This window comes from Struthio camelus, chromosome 7 (genome assembly GCF_040807025.1).
Source record: "Struthio camelus isolate bStrCam1 chromosome 7, bStrCam1.hap1, whole genome shotgun sequence".
Lineage (NCBI taxonomy): Eukaryota > Metazoa > Chordata > Aves > Struthioniformes > Struthionidae > Struthio > Struthio camelus.
In genome coordinates this window covers 14,546,488-14,564,667 of record NC_090948.1, presented here as the reverse complement: position 1 = coordinate 14,564,667, position 18,180 = coordinate 14,546,488, and the positions used below count along the sequence as shown (strand labels likewise).

General features: G+C 43.2%; 2 protein-coding genes across 5 annotated transcripts in view; one reads left to right on the top strand and one right to left on the bottom strand.

The window, feature by feature from the left end:
• SLK (STE20 like kinase) overlaps positions 1-10,625 on the top strand; it is a 52,644-nt gene extending 42,019 nt beyond the window's left edge. For all 4 annotated transcript variants that reach the window (XM_068949719.1, XM_068949717.1, XM_068949718.1 and 1 more), the window contains 6 exons: positions 56-185; positions 433-557; positions 1,589-1,777; positions 2,514-2,639; positions 4,219-4,332; positions 4,936-10,625. In XM_068949719.1, coding sequence (XP_068805820.1) covers positions 56-185; positions 433-557; positions 1,589-1,777; positions 2,514-2,639; positions 4,219-4,332; positions 4,936-5,082 — 831 coding nt within the window. In that variant the 3' untranslated portion in view covers positions 5,083-10,625. The remainder of the gene's footprint in view (positions 1-55; positions 186-432; positions 558-1,588; positions 1,778-2,513; positions 2,640-4,218; positions 4,333-4,935) is intronic.
• A 737-nt stretch (positions 10,626-11,362) lies between these two features.
• The window catches only part of COL17A1 (collagen type XVII alpha 1 chain), a 43,306-nt gene continuing 36,488 nt past the window's right edge, over positions 11,363-18,180 (bottom strand). The window contains 10 exon segments of the mRNA XM_068949715.1: positions 11,363-12,619; positions 12,802-12,831; positions 12,833-12,873; positions 13,129-13,191; positions 13,686-13,826; positions 14,027-14,479; positions 15,328-15,480; positions 15,759-15,872; positions 16,509-16,598; positions 17,785-17,913. Of these exon segments, the coding sequence (XP_068805816.1) occupies positions 12,503-12,619; positions 12,802-12,831; positions 12,833-12,873; positions 13,129-13,191; positions 13,686-13,826; positions 14,027-14,479; positions 15,328-15,480; positions 15,759-15,872; positions 16,509-16,598; positions 17,785-17,913 (1,331 nt within the window). The 3' untranslated portion in view covers positions 11,363-12,502.

The window sequence follows — 18,180 nt, the reverse complement described above, 5'->3', positions numbered from 1 at the left end:
AATGTAATGCGATTAGAAGAACGTAATTCCACTTATTTCCATTGCTTTTTAACAGGAGCAGGAATTTGTGCAGAAGCAGCAGCAAGAACTGGATGCGTCGCTGAAGAAAATTATTCAGCAACAAAAGACAGAACTAGCCACTATTGAACGAGATTGCCTCAACAACAAACAGCAGCTCATGAGAGGTATCCTGCATTGTACTCTCTCCTTAAAACCAAATTTTTTTGTGTTGTGTTTTAGTAAAATAATAAGTCTGCCTTAAATGTATGAAATCAAACGCCTTCAGGATTAAACTAAAACTGTAATAAAACTTACACTATGGAGTAGCATTGTTCTTAAAATTCACTTGTAGGTCGTTTTTAAACATACCCTTGCCTGTAGATTAAAAAGTATTGTATCGTACTTTCTGAACCAGCCTTCCTCTTTCTGCAGCTCGTGAAGCTGCGATCTGGGAGCTGGAAGAGCGACACTTGCAAGAAAAACATCAGCTCCTCAAACAGCAACTCAAAGATCAGTACTTCATGCAGAGACACCAGCTACTTAAGAGGCATGAAAAAGTTAGTACTGACTTTGACACTTTCCTTTGTGTATCATAATCTGTATGGGGGGGGGGGAGGGTGGTTTGTTTTTTATCAGGTAGTCTTAAGGTCTCTACTGGTAGCTGTTTGTTTGCCTAGGCAAGGCCCATGCAGGTCTTTTCATGCTGTATATCATCTGTTAAAAACTTAATCTTCTTAATTAAATGACATGGTAGTGCATGGAAGCACTTTGTTCCGCTTATTTAATGTGTGTGTTAGTTCACCCTGTTATATGGTCTTGTGGTTAAATAAATATACTCATTAGTAAGTCATCCTGGAATTAAATGAACAGAATGATGACCTGAATAGCTTTTGGGGCAAGTAGCTGAAAACTGTCTCCTTAGACCTAAAGCCTATAAAAGTTGAGGAAATGATACTTTTATCTTCTGCAAGGCATTTGGTATTGTTTTTTGTAGAATACACTGAATGGATTTATTCAACAGATATTTAAAAATATATAATTTTGTTTAACATCCCAAACCAATAGAAAGATATTGTTGAATCTCCTTGGTCATTGAATCATGACCAGCCTCCCCTGAAGTTTGTTTCTATATGGTTTATCTCTGTACTACCTTTTGTTTTTCCTAGCTGTGAAACAAAGTTGGTGTCCAGTCACTTCGCAACTGCTGTGGCAGAAATTCAATTCTACTGAAGTCTGTCTGTCTGTCTATCTGTCTCTCTCTCTCTCTCTCTTTCACCCTCACCCTCCCTTTCTCTGTCTGTCTCTATTTATTTTTATATATATACGTGTGTGTGTGTGTATGCATGTGTCAGGAGTTCAACAAGCACTGGTAAAATATATCCATATTCTTCAGAGCGCTAGATAATCTTGACTGAATTGGGCATGATATGGAGCTTTGGAATAAATGGAAGACCACCTCCTCCCCATTGCATATCAGTGGGTCTGGTCTGCTGAAAAAAACGGACTCAGACAACATGCTTGTTGATGAAATGAGATCTAAACGTTCCAGCAGATACTCTATAACATTTCTATGTCATTAATTTTTTAGGAAACAGAGCAAATGCAGAGATATAATCAACGACTTATTGAGGAGCTAAAGAATAAGCAAACTCAGGAAAGAGCAAGACTGCCTAAAATCCAACGAAGTGAAGCAAAGACTCGAATGGCTATGTTCAAGAAAAGTTTAAGAATCAACTCATTAGCTTCTCCAGACCAAGATCGTGAAAAAATTAAGCAGGTGACTAATAAAAACAGGTTTAATAGTGTAAATGTTTGGTGTGATGTAAATGTGATGATGAGGCAGAGTGCGCCCTCAGCAAGTTTGCAGGTGATACAAAACTGGTAGTAGTGGTTGTTAATCTAGGAGGTTGTGCTGTTATCCAGAGGGACCTCAGTAGGCTGGAGAAATGGGCCAACAGGAATTTCATTAAATTCAACACAGGGAATGGAAAACCCTGCAGCTGGGAAGGAGTAACTCCACGCACCAGTGCAGGCTGGGCAAAAAACAGCTGGAAAGCAGCTTTGCGGAAAAGGCCGTTGGCATCCTGGTGAACGAGCTGAACGTGGGTCAGCACTGTGTGCTTGTGGCAAACGAGGCCAACAGCCTCCTGAGCTGTATTAGGAAGAGCACTGCTAGCAGGTCGAGGGAGGTGATTCTTTCTCTCTACTCAGCATTGGTAAGGGCATATTCTGGAGTGCTGGGTCCAGTTCTGGACTCCACAGTACAAATACCTTCTAAGGAAGGATTAGAGGGGAGACAGAAATGGAGTGATGGACAAAACTGTGAAGACACTGCCTTGGTAGAAATTCAAAAAAAGGAAGAATAAAGAAAACATGAAGATTGTTCAAGTCTTTTAAAACCATTCTGTTTGACTATGCTGTATATGTTTATTCTGTTGTATGCAGTTCCTTGACTCACATGCAAATTGTTTTCTCTAGAGGTACAATATAAATCTTTTTTTTTTTTTTCCTAGTTTGGTATTCAAGAAGAAAAGAGACAAAAAAATGAGAGACTGGCTCAGCATCAGAAACATGAAAATCAAATGCGGGACCTTCAGTTGCAATGTGAAGCAAACATCAGAGAGCTGCATCAATTACAGGTTAAAAATAGATTATATGAAATGAACATTCAATGGGAAGACACACAGGCCAAGCAGAAACATTTTTCCTTCATTTTTGTCAATTCACGTGGATTTTTGCAAATTTGCAGCATACTCTTAACCAGATTCCTAAGCTTAAAACGATTAATGAGAAATCATTTTATGTACAAGAAGAGCATGAACTGTAAGCAGATGATCACTTCTAGAATATTTGCCAAGTTTCCAGTGCTATTTTCTGTAGCATTTCCTTTCACCATACTATAGCTAGAATGTCATTAATCAAAACAGAGGTAGGTACCACCAGGTGTTACCCACAGGAGTTCTATAGCAATACATGGAATGAGCTCTTTTTTACAAGGTATAGGTTGCCATTTGCACTTGAGCTTCTGAAACGTGTTTGGCAAAAATTTTCTTTTTGCAGTTAGGAACTCAGTTTTGCTCTGTCTAAAATACGGTATGTAGTTTGTAAAAACTAACTGTTGTATACTAAACGCCAGATCGTGTTTTCCATTAAATCTGTTTTTTCCTCCGCTTCAGGGATACAAGGCAGGCCAAAGCATTAAACAAACACCTGCTGATAACCTTTGCCCAGAGAAATCTTCCAGTGGCCTAGAGCCTATGAAGCTACTTCTTCACTACTCCCTTTCTCACATCTTGTGAAAACAGTCTGTGACTGTGGCACTCATACGGTTCAGTAAATCCCCAAGTACTGTGGGAGACTGTGTGAGACTTTCATCACAAGTAAAATTGATCAGATTAGGGCTACCCCTAAGCTTCACTGAGAACGTTTTGGCCCCTCGCGTTCAGGACTAGCCAAGTGCTTGTCATTTTTGTTCCTGTGTTTTCAGACTTTGCGTCGGGCACAGCTGGGATTTGAGACCTAGAAACAAGAATGTGGATGTTAGAGACTACCATTGGCAACTGCTCTTAAAAAGTAAAGATTTGATCCAGCCAAATGCTTAACTGCACTCTTGCTGTTATGTTTGAAGCTCCTCTTAACATTTGGCAGAGGCATATGTATCTTACTGAGGTGGAATTTGAAGCTGATGTATGGTTTAATTATCTTTTTTTTTATTTTGTTTTTAAATAGGGTGAGTCTGAGGCTGCTTCTGCAAGCACATTTGCTGCCCTTCCTAAACCCTGTTTCTTAGTCTGAGCTCCTTGGCACCAAGAGTTGGAATAGTTTCACGTATGCCCCTTTTTAGTTTAATTGATTTTAATAAATTATACAAACTGCATTTAAAAATGAAAGCAAAGCAGAAATACTGCATGACCTTAAATAGCATAATTAGGCAGTGAAGCACAGACAGTTTTGAGTATCGCTGTCAGCCCTTCGGAATGGTACTTCACAGTATTTATGGGTTTACAAGTATTTCTTATCTCAATTGGTGCTGATGGAAAGATCTGCTTTTAATAATGTAGCCTCGGTGACATACTTTTATCTTGTAATTATTCACGTCACTATTTACACAGAATAAGCTAATTAAAAAGAATTAGGACAGCATATGGTGCTGCGCAAATGCAGAGTTGTCTAATCTGAATTAGTTTTACTTAAGGATTATCTTTATCTTGTTTTAAGAATGAAAAATGCCATCTACTGGTTGAACACGAGACTCAGAAGCTAAAAGAGCTAGATGAAGAGCACAGCCAAGAACTGAAGGAATGGAGAGAGAAATTGAGACCAAGAAAAAAGGTAAATTGCAGCAGTTTATGAAAATAATCAAGCATCATTTCTTACAAAGTGGACAATCATAAATTGGGCAATACAAAAAGTATGACAGAGGAGGAGACTCAAGCCACTAAACAAAACTGCCATAGTTTACTGTTTAAAAAAGATATTAAATATATGCCAAAGCTGAGCAAGAGGCATGTACAACAAGAAAGGCTTGCATGCTGTCTGTCTTTTAACGTGTTCCCTCTTACAGGGCATACACACGTATTTTCATGTAAAACCTCGTAGCTGTACGCAAAGCTTTTTTTAGGATTATATTTCAGAAGCCAGTAGGATATTACAAAAAAAATTGAGTGCTAAACAACAATAGAAGTTTTTCTATAATAATTTTATTTTAAAATGAAAAATACCAGGTTTTCACACAATTTAAACAGTAATCTACAAGCAGAAGATATTCTTTTTTAGCTTGCTGGATGTTGGTTTTCTTGCAGATTTGATAATTGCTTTTTTTTTTTTTTATTAATCATGGAGTGTGAAATTATGATGCTATATCAGACAATATGTCACCAGTATCATAGATTTCTTGTACTTCTATTCCTATGGCAATCTGATCTTTGTTTTCAGACATTGGAAGAGGAATTTGCTAGAAAACTGCAAGAACAGGAAGTTTTCTTTAAAATGACTGGAGAATCTGAATGCCTTAATCCTTCAACACAAAGCCGGATTTCCAAATTCTATCCAATCCCCAGCCTTCACTCCACTGGCTCATAACTCTGGGAACTGCTGTAGGTTTTTCATATTTGGAATTCTCCACCCTCATCATCTAACCAGATATAACCTGCAATGTACAGCAAAGGACTGTAGCACTCTTTGTTTTCAGTGGAGACAATCAGTGTCACTATCAGTTTTTTCCTTCTCCTTCGAATGGAAGAAAACAAAAAAGGAGAACGGACGGTGGTGTATATGGCAATGTGATGTCCTTCAGATGTTTCAAGAATAAGCGGATTTTTTAAATCTAAGACTCAGAAAGTACGTTACCAATGGGTTTGGCTTCAAGTAAGTGACCCTAAAATAATATAATCTTTATGATCACAAAGAAAAAAAGATTTCTCATGTGAACATTTAAATGGTGTAATCCTAGTCCTACTACTGTGTTTTTAAATATCTGATTTCTCCACAACAGAATTCCATAATGGAAACTGCCATAAGAGGTTTAAAATATTGTAATGTTGAGTAGTGTCTTCGTAACAAGGACTGAAACTAGTTACTCAGAACATGCCAGTGATCAGAAGAATGAGCCCTTATGTTTAAACATAATTGGTAAGAGCAAAAGCCTTTACAGCTTCCTAAAAAAAAAAAAAAAAAAAAAAAAACAACACAAACAAACCTCTGGCATAAATTAAACTGAGCAGATCTCCATTGCATACTATGTCCTTTAATTCTATAACGAAATGGGGTGCTAGTTTAATTAATACAGTGCCTGAAACACTTACATATGCTAATCTTGGCAAAAGGATAGTGTTTTGTCATTAAAAAAAAAAAAAAACCTCCTTAATGTTGTTGTTACTGTACAAAACAGAAGAATTCTTGCTGCTACTGCCATTTTTGTCATAAGTCCTCACCCTAAAATATTTTGCACTAAAATATGTAAAGGTGAAAAAAATGCTAACTTTAAAATGCACAGTTTATTGCTTTCCTTAGCTATTACAGATGGTTAGTTCTACAAATGGAAAAACTGTAGGATGTATTTTTTAGGACACGGTGTGCAAAATGCACATGGTTTCTCTAACTTTACCTGGAATAGGTAAAGCCATCTTTTTGTTCTTAACCAAAGCCTGTTCATTTAAGCTCCTCAGAAAGTGGAGGTGGATGGTCATATTTATAAATAACCATGCCTGAAGTCTGATTCAATTAGAAGTGTTGGACTTGATTTTTTTTTTTATTTTAGTCCTTCTATTTTATAGAAAGATTTAAGTTAAATATATAGACAAACTACAAAGCTGGGTTTTTTGCTTTTGTTTTGCTACATACTAACATACATGGTTTTTATTTTTCAAGTTCGTAGATGTATAATAAGTTATTTACCTGACTGATCTGCAGTGGAAAAAATCTGAAATGCTTCTCGTATAGCTGGTGGGGAAATATAACTGTATTAGGTCACTTTTAGTGCACTCCTTTTAACGGTTAGAATTTGAGTCATATCAAGACAGTATTATAAGCTGTACTTTGGTATGCCAAAGTTAAATTTGTAAAATAGTATTTGCTTTCTGTCACTTGAGGCCTAACTTTCTAGTCTCTTTGGGTATCGACTGTAAACATTTCCTTTTTGTTTTGCTAGCTTGCATTAAATGTGAGCCTGGTGAACATTATATGATGTTCATTTCATGGGAACAGTATTGATGCATGGGAATGAACTCATAAATAAATAACATAGGACTTTAATCAGATTTGGCTGAAATCCTTGGATGTTGAACCTATAGCTTCTTAATGAGGACACTTAAAATTTACAGCACAGTAAAAATAATTGGAAAATGCATGTTTTGATTTAAATTTTGTAACTTTTTGATAAGCATAATTACTTTAATAGCTAGCCTTAATTTCTGGCATTTTATTATATAAATGTGTATTGTATACTGTTGTAAATTCACATATCATATCTCTAGAGTGTTATCTGTTGCTAAACGCAAAGTTCTTTAAATTGTTTATTCCTTAGGGTGAAAAATATCTTTGAAGGCCTTTAATTTAAATTGCACCGTTATAAATTGATTATTACTAAAATAACATTAAAATAATCCTTATCTCTGTTTTGAACAGAACTTATTTGCAATTTCATATAAAATAGGCTCAGTGATTTATTTGGGGAGTAGACGTGGCAGGCAGATTTCCTCTTCTGAATTCTCCCTTCCTTCATCCACATTAAATTCTCAGATAAAGATTTTATCTTCTACTTTTTGTACTCTTGGAGGTTTCAGTGATAATGTGCTAATATATATTGACATACTGTTTACCTCTGTCTAAATCTTTTAAATCTATTATTTGAATTCCATCCTTTTCACAGAAACCCCCTGTAACCTGATCTCATTGCAAACTGTACAAATAAACCACTGAATCCCCTGGAGAAGGGAGGGATTGAAAGTAGCAATTGAAGCCTTAGCGAGTGTTTGGTCACATCTTGAGTCCTGGAGCACCGTTAAGCAGCTGCAGCCTTGTGAACTGCACTGAGAATTGATATCTGGTGTGAAAATACATTTTTCTGGGATAACAGGAACTGGCATGGGTACTTAGGCATTTAGACTGATGAAATTGGTTTTAAAGTACTGAGGAACATGAGAGGTGCACACTATCATATCAGTGCTAGAAAATTCCATTCAAATTAATTTAGTCTCACATAGGCCTGGAAGAGATCTTCTGAGATATAAAATCCAATCTCTCTGCTTCCCATGTCACTAATCCCTTTAACAAATGTAACAAGTTCCATCTTAAAGGTACTTAGGCATATTTTCCTTAGCTGGAAATAATGTACCATGTTACTGAGGTTTTGGCAGTTCTCATTTTCCCTATATGCCCTTCAAGAGATGATCCCAAGTCAGTATTTGCTCAAGTTTGTGTCCTACCGCATCATAAATACTTTGAACAGGAAAATCAACAAATGCGATGAGATGTACGAAGTGCAGTGCAATATATCAGCTTTTCCTTGTATTTACAATTGATCCTTGCAAAAGAACTGCCTGTAGGCCCGTCACCTCTGACAGCTTCAGACCTCAGAATGTGTTGTTCTTAGCCTCTGAAAGCAGATTGCAGCACCTACGAAATCAGCTTCTTTGGGACCGGATCTTGTAAATGTAGGGCACAGTGGTTCTGCTTGCATACACGGAAGAACATGTAGAGCATGAAAGGATATGATATTTTGGTTAGGGTCCAAAAAATAACGTTATGTTGTTGTTATGTTTGGCTAGATATATCCTTTGCAGGTATTAAAGGTTTTCTTTTAGGAGTGTCAGGATGTCTGAATGCAAATCCAGAAGAGGCAGTCATGCAGCTATTGATAAGGCTGGTCTGATTTGCAGTGTCATGACCAGTGACATTTACTCAGTGATTTTTCATGTCATTTTTAACAAATGATATTAATTCCAAATTGCATCCTTTTTTTCAGAGTATGTTTTAAGCTAATATCCTCTCCCAATTACATTCATGGATGTTTGATATCTAAGCAATTGTATGGTATAGCAGTCAGCAGGCTGAATATTAAAAAATGATTCTTCTGTCCAAAGAGATTTTCTCCATTATAACGATGTTTTTGTTTTTGTTTTCTCTCCTTTCAATAAATAAATAGGAAACTTAGCTAAGTCAGAGCCTGACAGAACCAAACAAAGCAGTGGTGTAATTCCTTTCATCAGACCACAGTATAAAAATGTGTTTTATGATGGCAAATCACATAAGACATTTAAGTTAATTCTCCAGTATTGTTCTTGCAAGTATTTCAAGGATACTTCAATATGTAAGTTTTAAATAAGTTTTTTTTTTTTTTAAATTCAAACACTTTAGATCCATATTAAGGTAACCTGATTTTCAGAGCTGCTGTGTAGCTATGGCTCCGAAGAACTCAGAAATGCTTGTCTTTGCTGAAAGAGGGAGAACATGCTTAAATGTGCAAATAAGCTCAAAATGTCAGTTGTTTCCCCTGAAAATACTGCTTTTTGGTTAGTCCGCTATGGGAAAAGTGGGACAAGTATTTGAGGAAAGTGACTGTACTGTCATTACAGGAAAAAGCAGGGGAGGATAGTTGTGATCATCACTATATAGGTAACTTTCTGCTTTTTACGTTAACGTTTACAGTTCTCAGTCATTTTACTTCACAGTCTGTACTTCTGGAGCTGAGCAAAGCTTCCTTGGGTTGATGCGGGCATGCACATTTCCTGTTCCCTGACTTTTAATGTCAGATTCCCAGCAGATAGGGAAAGTGAGGTCAGAGAGAAGTAGCATTCCTTATTCACAGGACAAGCCAAAGTCAGGACACCTGTTATGTTTCTGAGTCTTGCAACAGATAAGAACAGATGAAGGGAGGGAAGCACAAAAGAATCTTTATAGTATTTTTCTGGCTAGGGAAGGATATTGTTTTCAGCACTTTAACGATGCTGAAATTAGTGACGATCAAGCCCAGCAGAGTTAACGCAGTAACATAGTACTGACCAGTGCAGAAAGGAAGGCATGAAGACTGTTCCTTTTTTTGTGCTACACTTATAGAGAATTTGGTCTGTGTTGCTCAGATGTGAAACTCGAGCCTGTTGCAGCCCTCACAAATGGATGAGGTTGGCCATTTGCCCATGCAAATAACCTTTCATGTAAGGTTTTGCTCAACTATGACTTTTCAGTAAAGCCTCATTTTTCTACTGCAGCTGTAGCTCCGATTCTGACTGCATGAATAAGGGACTGCACAGTGGCAGGACTCCAGCTGGCTGCTGCGGCCCAGGAGAAAGCGTGGAGCACTTTGCTCCAGAAGGCCAGTGTGCTGGCAGATCACACCTTGCTTATTTGAGGCCATGTAGCGGTTTAGCCAGGCTCTTTAGTTTCCCTCAGTTCTTCTCCATCTCCTTCCTCTTGCCTCTCTCACAATCTGCAGGGTAGAAATTTGTGAATCCTCACTCTTCGTTTCTGTAACTACTGCCCTTTTGGCATAATAAGGGCAGTCAGTGGATCCAGAGACAGGAAGTGGAAGACCTCTTTTGACTAATCACCATAGGACTTGCTCAAAACCAGCTAATGAATAAGGACTTACACATGTTCTACTGTATTGAAAGGAAAAAGGAGTAGTTTAGTCCAAAAATGCTTTTATTTTCCACAATCTCTTCCGTATTTACCAACCCAGGTAAAGCCTCTTTCATACTGATTATAACTCACCCACTCTAAAATGGTGGAAGAAACAGAAGGTGAAAGGGGACATTGAGTGAAATCTGAAATGTTCGACTGTCATACCCCTGTCTTTTGTCGGAAAGTCACGCAGTGCTCTTCTATGATAAAGCATAGAAATCTAAGGCACCTCCAACTTCACATTGTTTCAGCAATTTGTCGAATGTTTTGTGTTAACTGCACACCAATTCATTTTTGCCTTACATCCAAACCAAAAATGAGATGGATGAATAATTGGCTAAGGATCTGTGTATGAACAGCTCATGAAAGCGAATTTGCAGTAGCAGCCATATAACAGGGTTTTTTGGCTTTTTTTTTTTTTTTTTAAGTAATTTGATTTCATGGCTTTCTGTAGAATATTGTAATAATTCTGCTGTAAATACAATAAAATCAGTTTGCTGAGATGGCCTCTGGTTTTGTTGATGGAAAGCTTATAGAAAACACAAGTGACTGATGTGTGAATGGGACATGGATATTTTTTAAATAATGGTGTATAACAAGTGCACATTATGCAACTGCTTGTGATTTCCTGACTGTGATAGCCCAGGGTGTCAGTAGATTTAGCACAAACAGGGTGCTGTTTTTAGGGGCCTGACAACAGCGTAGTGAAGCCCCTGCCCTGTCAGTGGGACTCATAGCAGGGTTGGAGGAGCGTCAGACCCTGGGTCCTCCCTGTGTGGCAGCCAGTCTTCTGCCCTTAGATGCCTAACCCTGTCCTCAGACACAGGCAGTGAACCCCTCACAGCAGTCCCAAGTAGTTGGGGATGGCTTATGGAAGCACAGCTGCAGCACTTAGATGTGACAACCAATGCTAAGGCTGCAGTTCCCCACTGGAGCGCCTGCCCACCTCTGCTAGTCAGTACGGTGTAGCTCAGCCATCACCCAGCTGCTAGGGTTTTTTTTGTTGTTGTTGTTGTTGTTTTCCCTTCTCTTCCTTTGCAATATTGAGAAACAAATTCTGTGAGTGAGCTGATGATGGCAGTGGCACCCTGGGACAATGCACATAGGTCCAAGTCACCTATGAGTGATGAGGAACGAGACAGCTGCCATCAGCCACTCAAAGCAAGAGGTGTGTCTGCCCATGACCACAGGGACCCTGGCACTGACTGCCAACTGTAACACTGATCGGGCAAACTTTGGGTGAAAAACACACTTTAATTGGGATGTTTACATTACAATTACATTTCTTCCAATGTTAAAAAATAGTAAATATAAAAATATTTTTAAAAGTCAACAAATTACGTTTAACAAAAGTGCTTCAGTTCTGTCCCTGTGCTTGGCATGTCTCGTGTTGCTGCTAGCAACAGGGACTGCAAAGCGTGTGATGACCCAGGCCCTGAAAAGTACTTGCCCTTGCTGTACCCATATGTGCTGTCTGAGCCTGTCATGTAACAGGAGTTTTGTCAAAGGAGATGAGGCGAGATGGGCGCAGGAGGAGGGTTAACACGCGTAGCAGTGCTACAGCACTGCTGAACTGAAGAGCTGGGAGGGACTCACTGTCCATAGCAAGTCACCGACCGAGGTGACAACAGGTGCTGATCTGGAATCACTAGGGTGGGGACCTTTAGGGCAGAAATCAGCACTGCCAAGCAGCCAGGTGGGGAAGGCAGAGCCCAGGTGGGCCAAGTACTTCTCCCTGCGTCATCCATGCGGGGCCAGGCTGGGCTAGGTGCCTGATGTGGGTCAGTGCTTGGGGGTACTTCAGTGCAGTGTGCCCCACCCCCCCCACCCAGGGACCCCTGAGCCTCAGCCCTGCTGGTACCCTGCTGGTACCGGCCTTCCCAGGCCCTCCCGCACGCAGCTGGCACAGCAGAGGCTGCAGCCCCAGTAGCCGGGGAAAGGAGGGCAGTGAAACTAGTGGAGAGGAAATCGCTTCCATGTGGCAGCCCAGTGTGGCAGGAAAGCTTAGTCCCAGAGCTCCTTATAGGGCCTTTTGTCCTGTGGTCAGCATCTGATCTCTGAGCAGTCACCTGCTGTTTGATTTTTCATGTGGTGAGAGGGGGACTATTCAGCTCACTGGTTAAAACCAGGTTTTACATAGCTAGGAATAATATGAGAAGCCTGGACTGGGTGAGACAGAAAGCCCTTGTCAACCCAAAGACATACAAACCTGGGAATTCGGGTGCACTAAGCCAAATACTAGCAACAGGAGCAGATACCCACGTTAGAGCTGTGCTGGACATACATAAAAGAGTCATTCAAATCTTAGCAGTGACACTGAACTACCAAGTCTAAGTGGTTAGCTGACTGGCAAGGAGGTTTCTAGCAGTAAGACGGTGATGATTCAGGCTAATTCTGTACCGGCTGTCAGGAACGCTGCCCAGTGAAAAACTGAGCTGGCTCTGTCCTTAGACACCCACACTTCTTCTTTTTCTTCTTCTGCCAACATACACTTGCTCACCTAGGTCCAAGGAAGTCAAAAAGCAGGTTAGTTGAAGGGTTCATGTTAAAAAAAAAAGAAAAGGAAAAAAAAAAAAAAAGACAAGTTGTGTGAGTTTTCCAGCAGTCTCCAGAGACAGGGCTAGTATCTGGGGAACTCTCCATTCCCTGAGAGACAAAGCCATCCCCCCTTGGATAAGATACCTTTCTCTCCTTTCTCTCCTTTTGGTCCCCTGTGCCCTTGGCGTCCTGGAGGGCCCATTGGTCCAGGGTCACCTGGAAGAATGAGAAAATCAAGTTTGCTCGTGAGCATGGCTGCACTGTGAACAGTAACAGGCCAGGATGAGGAAGACCAGCTTAGACTGATGCATTGCCTGAGACTCTGAAGATGACATAGCTGCTGTGGAGCAAGGGAGATGTGACCTTGAGGACAGTCCAGAGCCAAGTGCCCCCGTGGACAAGGTGCTACTTCCTGGCCAGCAGGAAGTTATGGGGTTACGTGGGTGCGAGGGAAAGGATGACAAGCCTTACCTTTGGGTCCAGGATAACCCCTCTCCCCCTTCTCACCAGGTGGCCCCTGGATGGTACCATATGCTGCAGAGGAAAAAGACGACGACAGATGAATGGGACACATCATTTGCAAAGATCTTTGTGCTCACTGGAGAAGCACTGACTCACTGGCTAGTTATCTAGATTAGATGGGCTTAGACAGACCTGGAGTAGGTTTCTGTTTTCAAAAACGGTTTTGGTCCCAACAAAATCCCAGGGACAGTTTGTGAGCTCATGTCCCCAGAACTGCTCTGCAGCCCTCCCTAGAGCCAGGAGCTGGAGCTGGCCCATGCTCAAGGAGGGGGAGGAACTTGAAAACAGAGTGGGCAGCGCTGTCCTTTTGCTCTGCATGTGCCAGCCCAGTCAGGGTAAAATGGGCCACAGCAGCAGCGAGCAGAGCAGCCTGTAAGGTTTGGGAGGAGTTTTCTACAAGAAGTAGTGGAAAAAACCTGATGTCCTATCTGATGATGAGATTGCATTGCCCCAGCAAGGGAAGAAGGGGATGGAAAAAAAAAAAAAATCTCATGCACATCACTCACTTCTGAAGAAGTCCATGAGGTCCTCGGTTACATTGCCGTAGGATGCAAAAACTCTGCTGATTCCAGGGGGACCAGGAGGGCCTGGGGGACCTGGGGGTCCCTGTGCATTGTAAGACATCAGATCTTGAAGGATACCTCGGCCTGAGGAATTAAACACGTCATTTGAAAGGAGCTCTGGAAAAGCTGCAGCTGGATGATGGGGCAGGAGGTTGTAAGGAAGAGCTGCAGGCAGCAGGAAAGGTGAGGGAAGCGAACAGGCTAACACCAGGCACAGGGTCCCGGAGTTGTAGGCTGGGATGGGGAAGCTCAGGCATAGCAGGATGAGCAGCTGTCCCACTCACTCTGTAGGCTCTCCGACACACGGAGTGCCAGCTCATTGTAATCCAGGGATCCGGTGAAGGAGTCACTGTAGGCGCTGCTTGAGCCCACCGATCTCCTGTGCGCCTCTTCTCCTGCCAGCAGCCCATCGAAAGACCCATCACTGCCCCTGGAGGTGCTGTAAGAGCCCTCGCCGCCCATGGAGGAACCATATGAGCCCTCGCTGCCAGTGGAGGAGGCGCTGTAAGATGACATTCTGCTCATGGAGCTGCTGTACGAGCTGCCTGTGCCCAGCAATCCCCCACTGGATCCCCCAGCACCAAGGGATCCTCCATGTGCCTTCTCAGAAGCCAGTGACTCTTGGTATGATGCAGCCAGGGACCCTGCCACCAAACCACTATCTCCTTTTGGTCCTGGTGGTCCCCGTGGCCCAGGGGGCCCAGGTGGCCCCGAGATGTAGCTTCGAACTTCATCACCTGCAAAATACAAGAGGCACTGAAAGGACTGAAAGGGTACCTGGGCCTCCAAGGCTGGGCAGAGTCATGTCCTGGATGAAGACTAAAGCATGCAGCTCTGTCCTATCAGCCACCACAGTAACCCTCATCCACTGCCATGCCTCAGGCAGCAGTGAGTACATCAACCTTGATCTCTATGGACGGAAAAATTGAGACATGACACCCTCATTCTCCCCCATGCCCAGAATTTTGGGTGCCCAAGCCCAAAATCATGCCCGATAATTTTGTAGAGGCATGCGCTCCTCTTGGGGCCAAGTCCAGCACCTCTGCCAAAATAGCCTTTCTTCAACCAGTCTCCCAAAAGTGAGGAGTTCTCCTTGTTTTTGAAAGGCTGCCCAGGGTAACTTCCCACTGTGAGATCTCAGACAGCAGTCATGCAGACATGGACTTGGCCACCCACAACCTGGATGTCCCTTCTCCGGCAGTACAGGTGCTGCCAACTACAGCCGAGCATAAGGCACTTTTTTCTCCCTGGCATCCTCATAGCTGGCTTAGAGCCACCCTCCAAAGCCCACATCATCCATCGCTCTGGAGGAAGGTGGTTGTCAAAGGAAATATTTTTCCCACAGCAAATGTCTCCAGGTGACCTTACTAAGGAATCACTGTTCAGTACAGGGCACCTGTAACTTCACTGTGCTTATCCCTCTAGACTCACAACATGTGAAGTGCAGCTCTAGGTAGACCTGGCTTTGGAGACAAGGTGCTGCTCCAGCCCCTCTACAGGACTGCCACAGCGAGGGCAGAGCTCGCAGCTAGCACAGGGCAGAGTAAGGCCAGGGGTGAGTGCAGGGAGGATGACATCCCCTTACTCTTCAGGTACTGGATCAGCTCGCTCCTGAACTCGTCACTGTGAGTGATGTCAGCATAGGACAGGAGTCCGGTTCCCGAGAAGCCTGGTGGTCCTGGAGGGCCAGGAGGGCCAGGTGGGCCCTGGATTCCAGAGAGGGAGGAGTAGCCCACACCTTGCGAGAGGGAGAGAGGAAGAATGATCTTGTGACAGTGAGAGGACATGGAAAGTGCACATCTGGCACTCCTGAGAGTTTAAAGGGCCTGACCCCAAAGTCCAGCCCCTTCCAACTGATGTCGATGAGTTTTTTTTTTTTCTTTTAAGCAACTCTGTTCCCACTGGGGAGTCACATCTCCTGAGAAGCTAATTTCAGCCTCCCTGACACCTACAAACTTCACTTTCTTGGCAAGCTTGAACCCTCCCCGCCAGTTGCAAGGAACATGACTGTCTTACTTTGCAGGTAAGCAGAGAGGTCTTCCAGAGAGGTGCCGGGTGATCCAGGGATCCCTGGGGGTCCCTGGGGCCCTACAGGTCCAGGGGGACCAACAAGGCCACTGAATTCAGAGTCTGCAAAAGACAATGGAAGAGGAGTCACACAAACCACCGCAACCCAGATGTCCCTCCTCTGAGACTACAGGTGATGTCAGCTACTGGCGAGCATAAGGTGCTTTTTTTTTCTCCCCAGCATCCTCTAGCGCAGCCTTCCTGGTGCACCTTGCTACTCTGCAGGGAGATGTTGCATCGGGAAGCGAGAGGACTCCAAAAAGGGTAGAAGTATGCATTTGCTTTTAAATTAAAAGTGGCATCAGAAACTCCTTTATACTGCAGTTTGAAGAAGACAAAGGGGTCCTCCACCCTCACCCCCAAGAGAGCACCTCATTACTGCCACTCTCTGCAGGAGCACAGGAAGCTGGCTGCAGCCACTTGCAGCCCTGTGCAGGCCTTGGGCAGAGCCCCAGAAGTACTGCAGCACCAATAACCAAGACAGAGAGGATCATCACAGGCTCTCAGAGGATTATTTGTGATGATAGGCAAAAGGGGAAGTTCTACACTTACAGCTGAGTCGCTTGCAGACAAGAGCTGTGGGCAGGGAACATCATTGCAATGCCTTTGCTTATTAGACTATGCTAACGTGACTGTGCCTGTAAAAAGATCCCTGGAGTGTTGAAGGACCAGGGCAGGGGAAGCAAAAGACTGGCTTACTCCGCAGGTATGCTGTTAGGTCACTGTAAGATATGCCAGGTGTCCCTGGAGGCCCTGGTGGTCCGGGGAGCCCAATGTTCATCCCAGAACCTGCGAAATCAAACAGATCCGACAGTGGCGTGTTAACTGAAACAAGCCACGTTACTACGCAAGTCATGCGGCTGGGGAGTGTGCTTGTGGACAATGCCTTGTGTGGGGTGGAGTGCTCCCATCAGCAAGCTGGGCTGGGAAGCAGGGATCAAGCCCTATTCCAGACTGGAGTTAAAAGCTGCCTGGTTAATTCAAATACAAGGGCACTTGCAGATGGGCAGGAATCAGTCCTTTTCCTCTACTCCTAGGAAGAGCTTTGCACGTCTTGCGAGTCCCAGCTGCCAGAGCCTGCTGGGACACAGAGCTCAGCTGTGACCCACCAGCTGATACATGTGCCGCTCTCCCTGTGCCATCTGTGCACAAGCAGCTCTGGTACAAAACAAGCTCATCTACCACTTGCTTTTCTGCAAACTTTGTGCCTCTGCACAATTTGCTATAATGAAGTGTCCTTGCTGATAAAATGCAGCTGTCCTGCTTGAGCTGCTGGGATACTTCTGTTAAACAGCAGTTTCCTGCTCCTCGAGCCAAAGAGGAGATTCCACCATCGTTGGAGCAGCCCATTAGTGGGATCTGGCTTCCAAAGGCAGTTCAGAGAGATTGAGCATGGACCAAGCTGTTGAGGTTGCCAGGATTAAGCATTTTAGCACTGCTGTTGGGGATGCTCCAGAGTCCTCGTTGCCCAGTAGTTCTTACATGTTATATTGCCACTTCACAGATGGGAAAGTGAAGCACGAGAGGTGGACGTTGCTTTAAGTAACTTTAAACTTCGAGGAGGGTTCATTGTCTGTGGTGCCTTGACAACCAGTGAGAGGAGATTAGCTCTTCCACAGAGAAATAGGTCCCGGCCACAAACACAGTAAGAAAAGTGGAATAAAGGCATCTGAAGGTGTTGATTTCTCTCACTACTGACTATTAAAGGAGCCCTTAAGGACAGCTAAGATGGCTAAGGTGATGTCCCCAAGATCAGTTTTTAGCAAAGCAAGAACTCATTTCTAGAGTCCTTGAACTCTTAGCCACAGGGCATCCTTGTTCTGCCCCAAGCCTCTCTCAAGTCCCTCTAAGGAGGTCTCTGTTCTTAGGGATTTGCTCAGAACCCACTGGGAGAGTTTTCGCTGACCACTTGAGCTTTCTGGTCAGCTGCCAAAGGAATAGAGGGAGGGCCACTCTAATAAAGACAGACCATTACTTGTCAAGTAGCTGATAACCCGTCTGGCCAGTTCATCATAATCCAGTGACAGAGACATGCCATCTCCCCCTGGTCCAGGAGGCCCTGGTGGGCCTTGAGGTCCAACTAGATACTGTCGAATTTCTTCTCCTGGAAACAAAAGATGTATCTTTTAAGATCGTCCAGCTGCTGCAGAGAAGCAAGGTGCTAGTGGTTCCCAGTCTGTGAGCTAAGCCCCTACTGCTGGAGTGACCACCAAATCTGTGCCTGCAAAGCTCTCTTTCCACCCTCTGCTCCCCTCCTGAGTGCGAGTTTGCCCTGTATACGGTGTCAGAAATGTTTGGGACAGATCTGGGAACCTCCTAGAACCTGGGATCAGAGTTGGATGACAATTTGAATTGCCCAAATGCAAAGGTT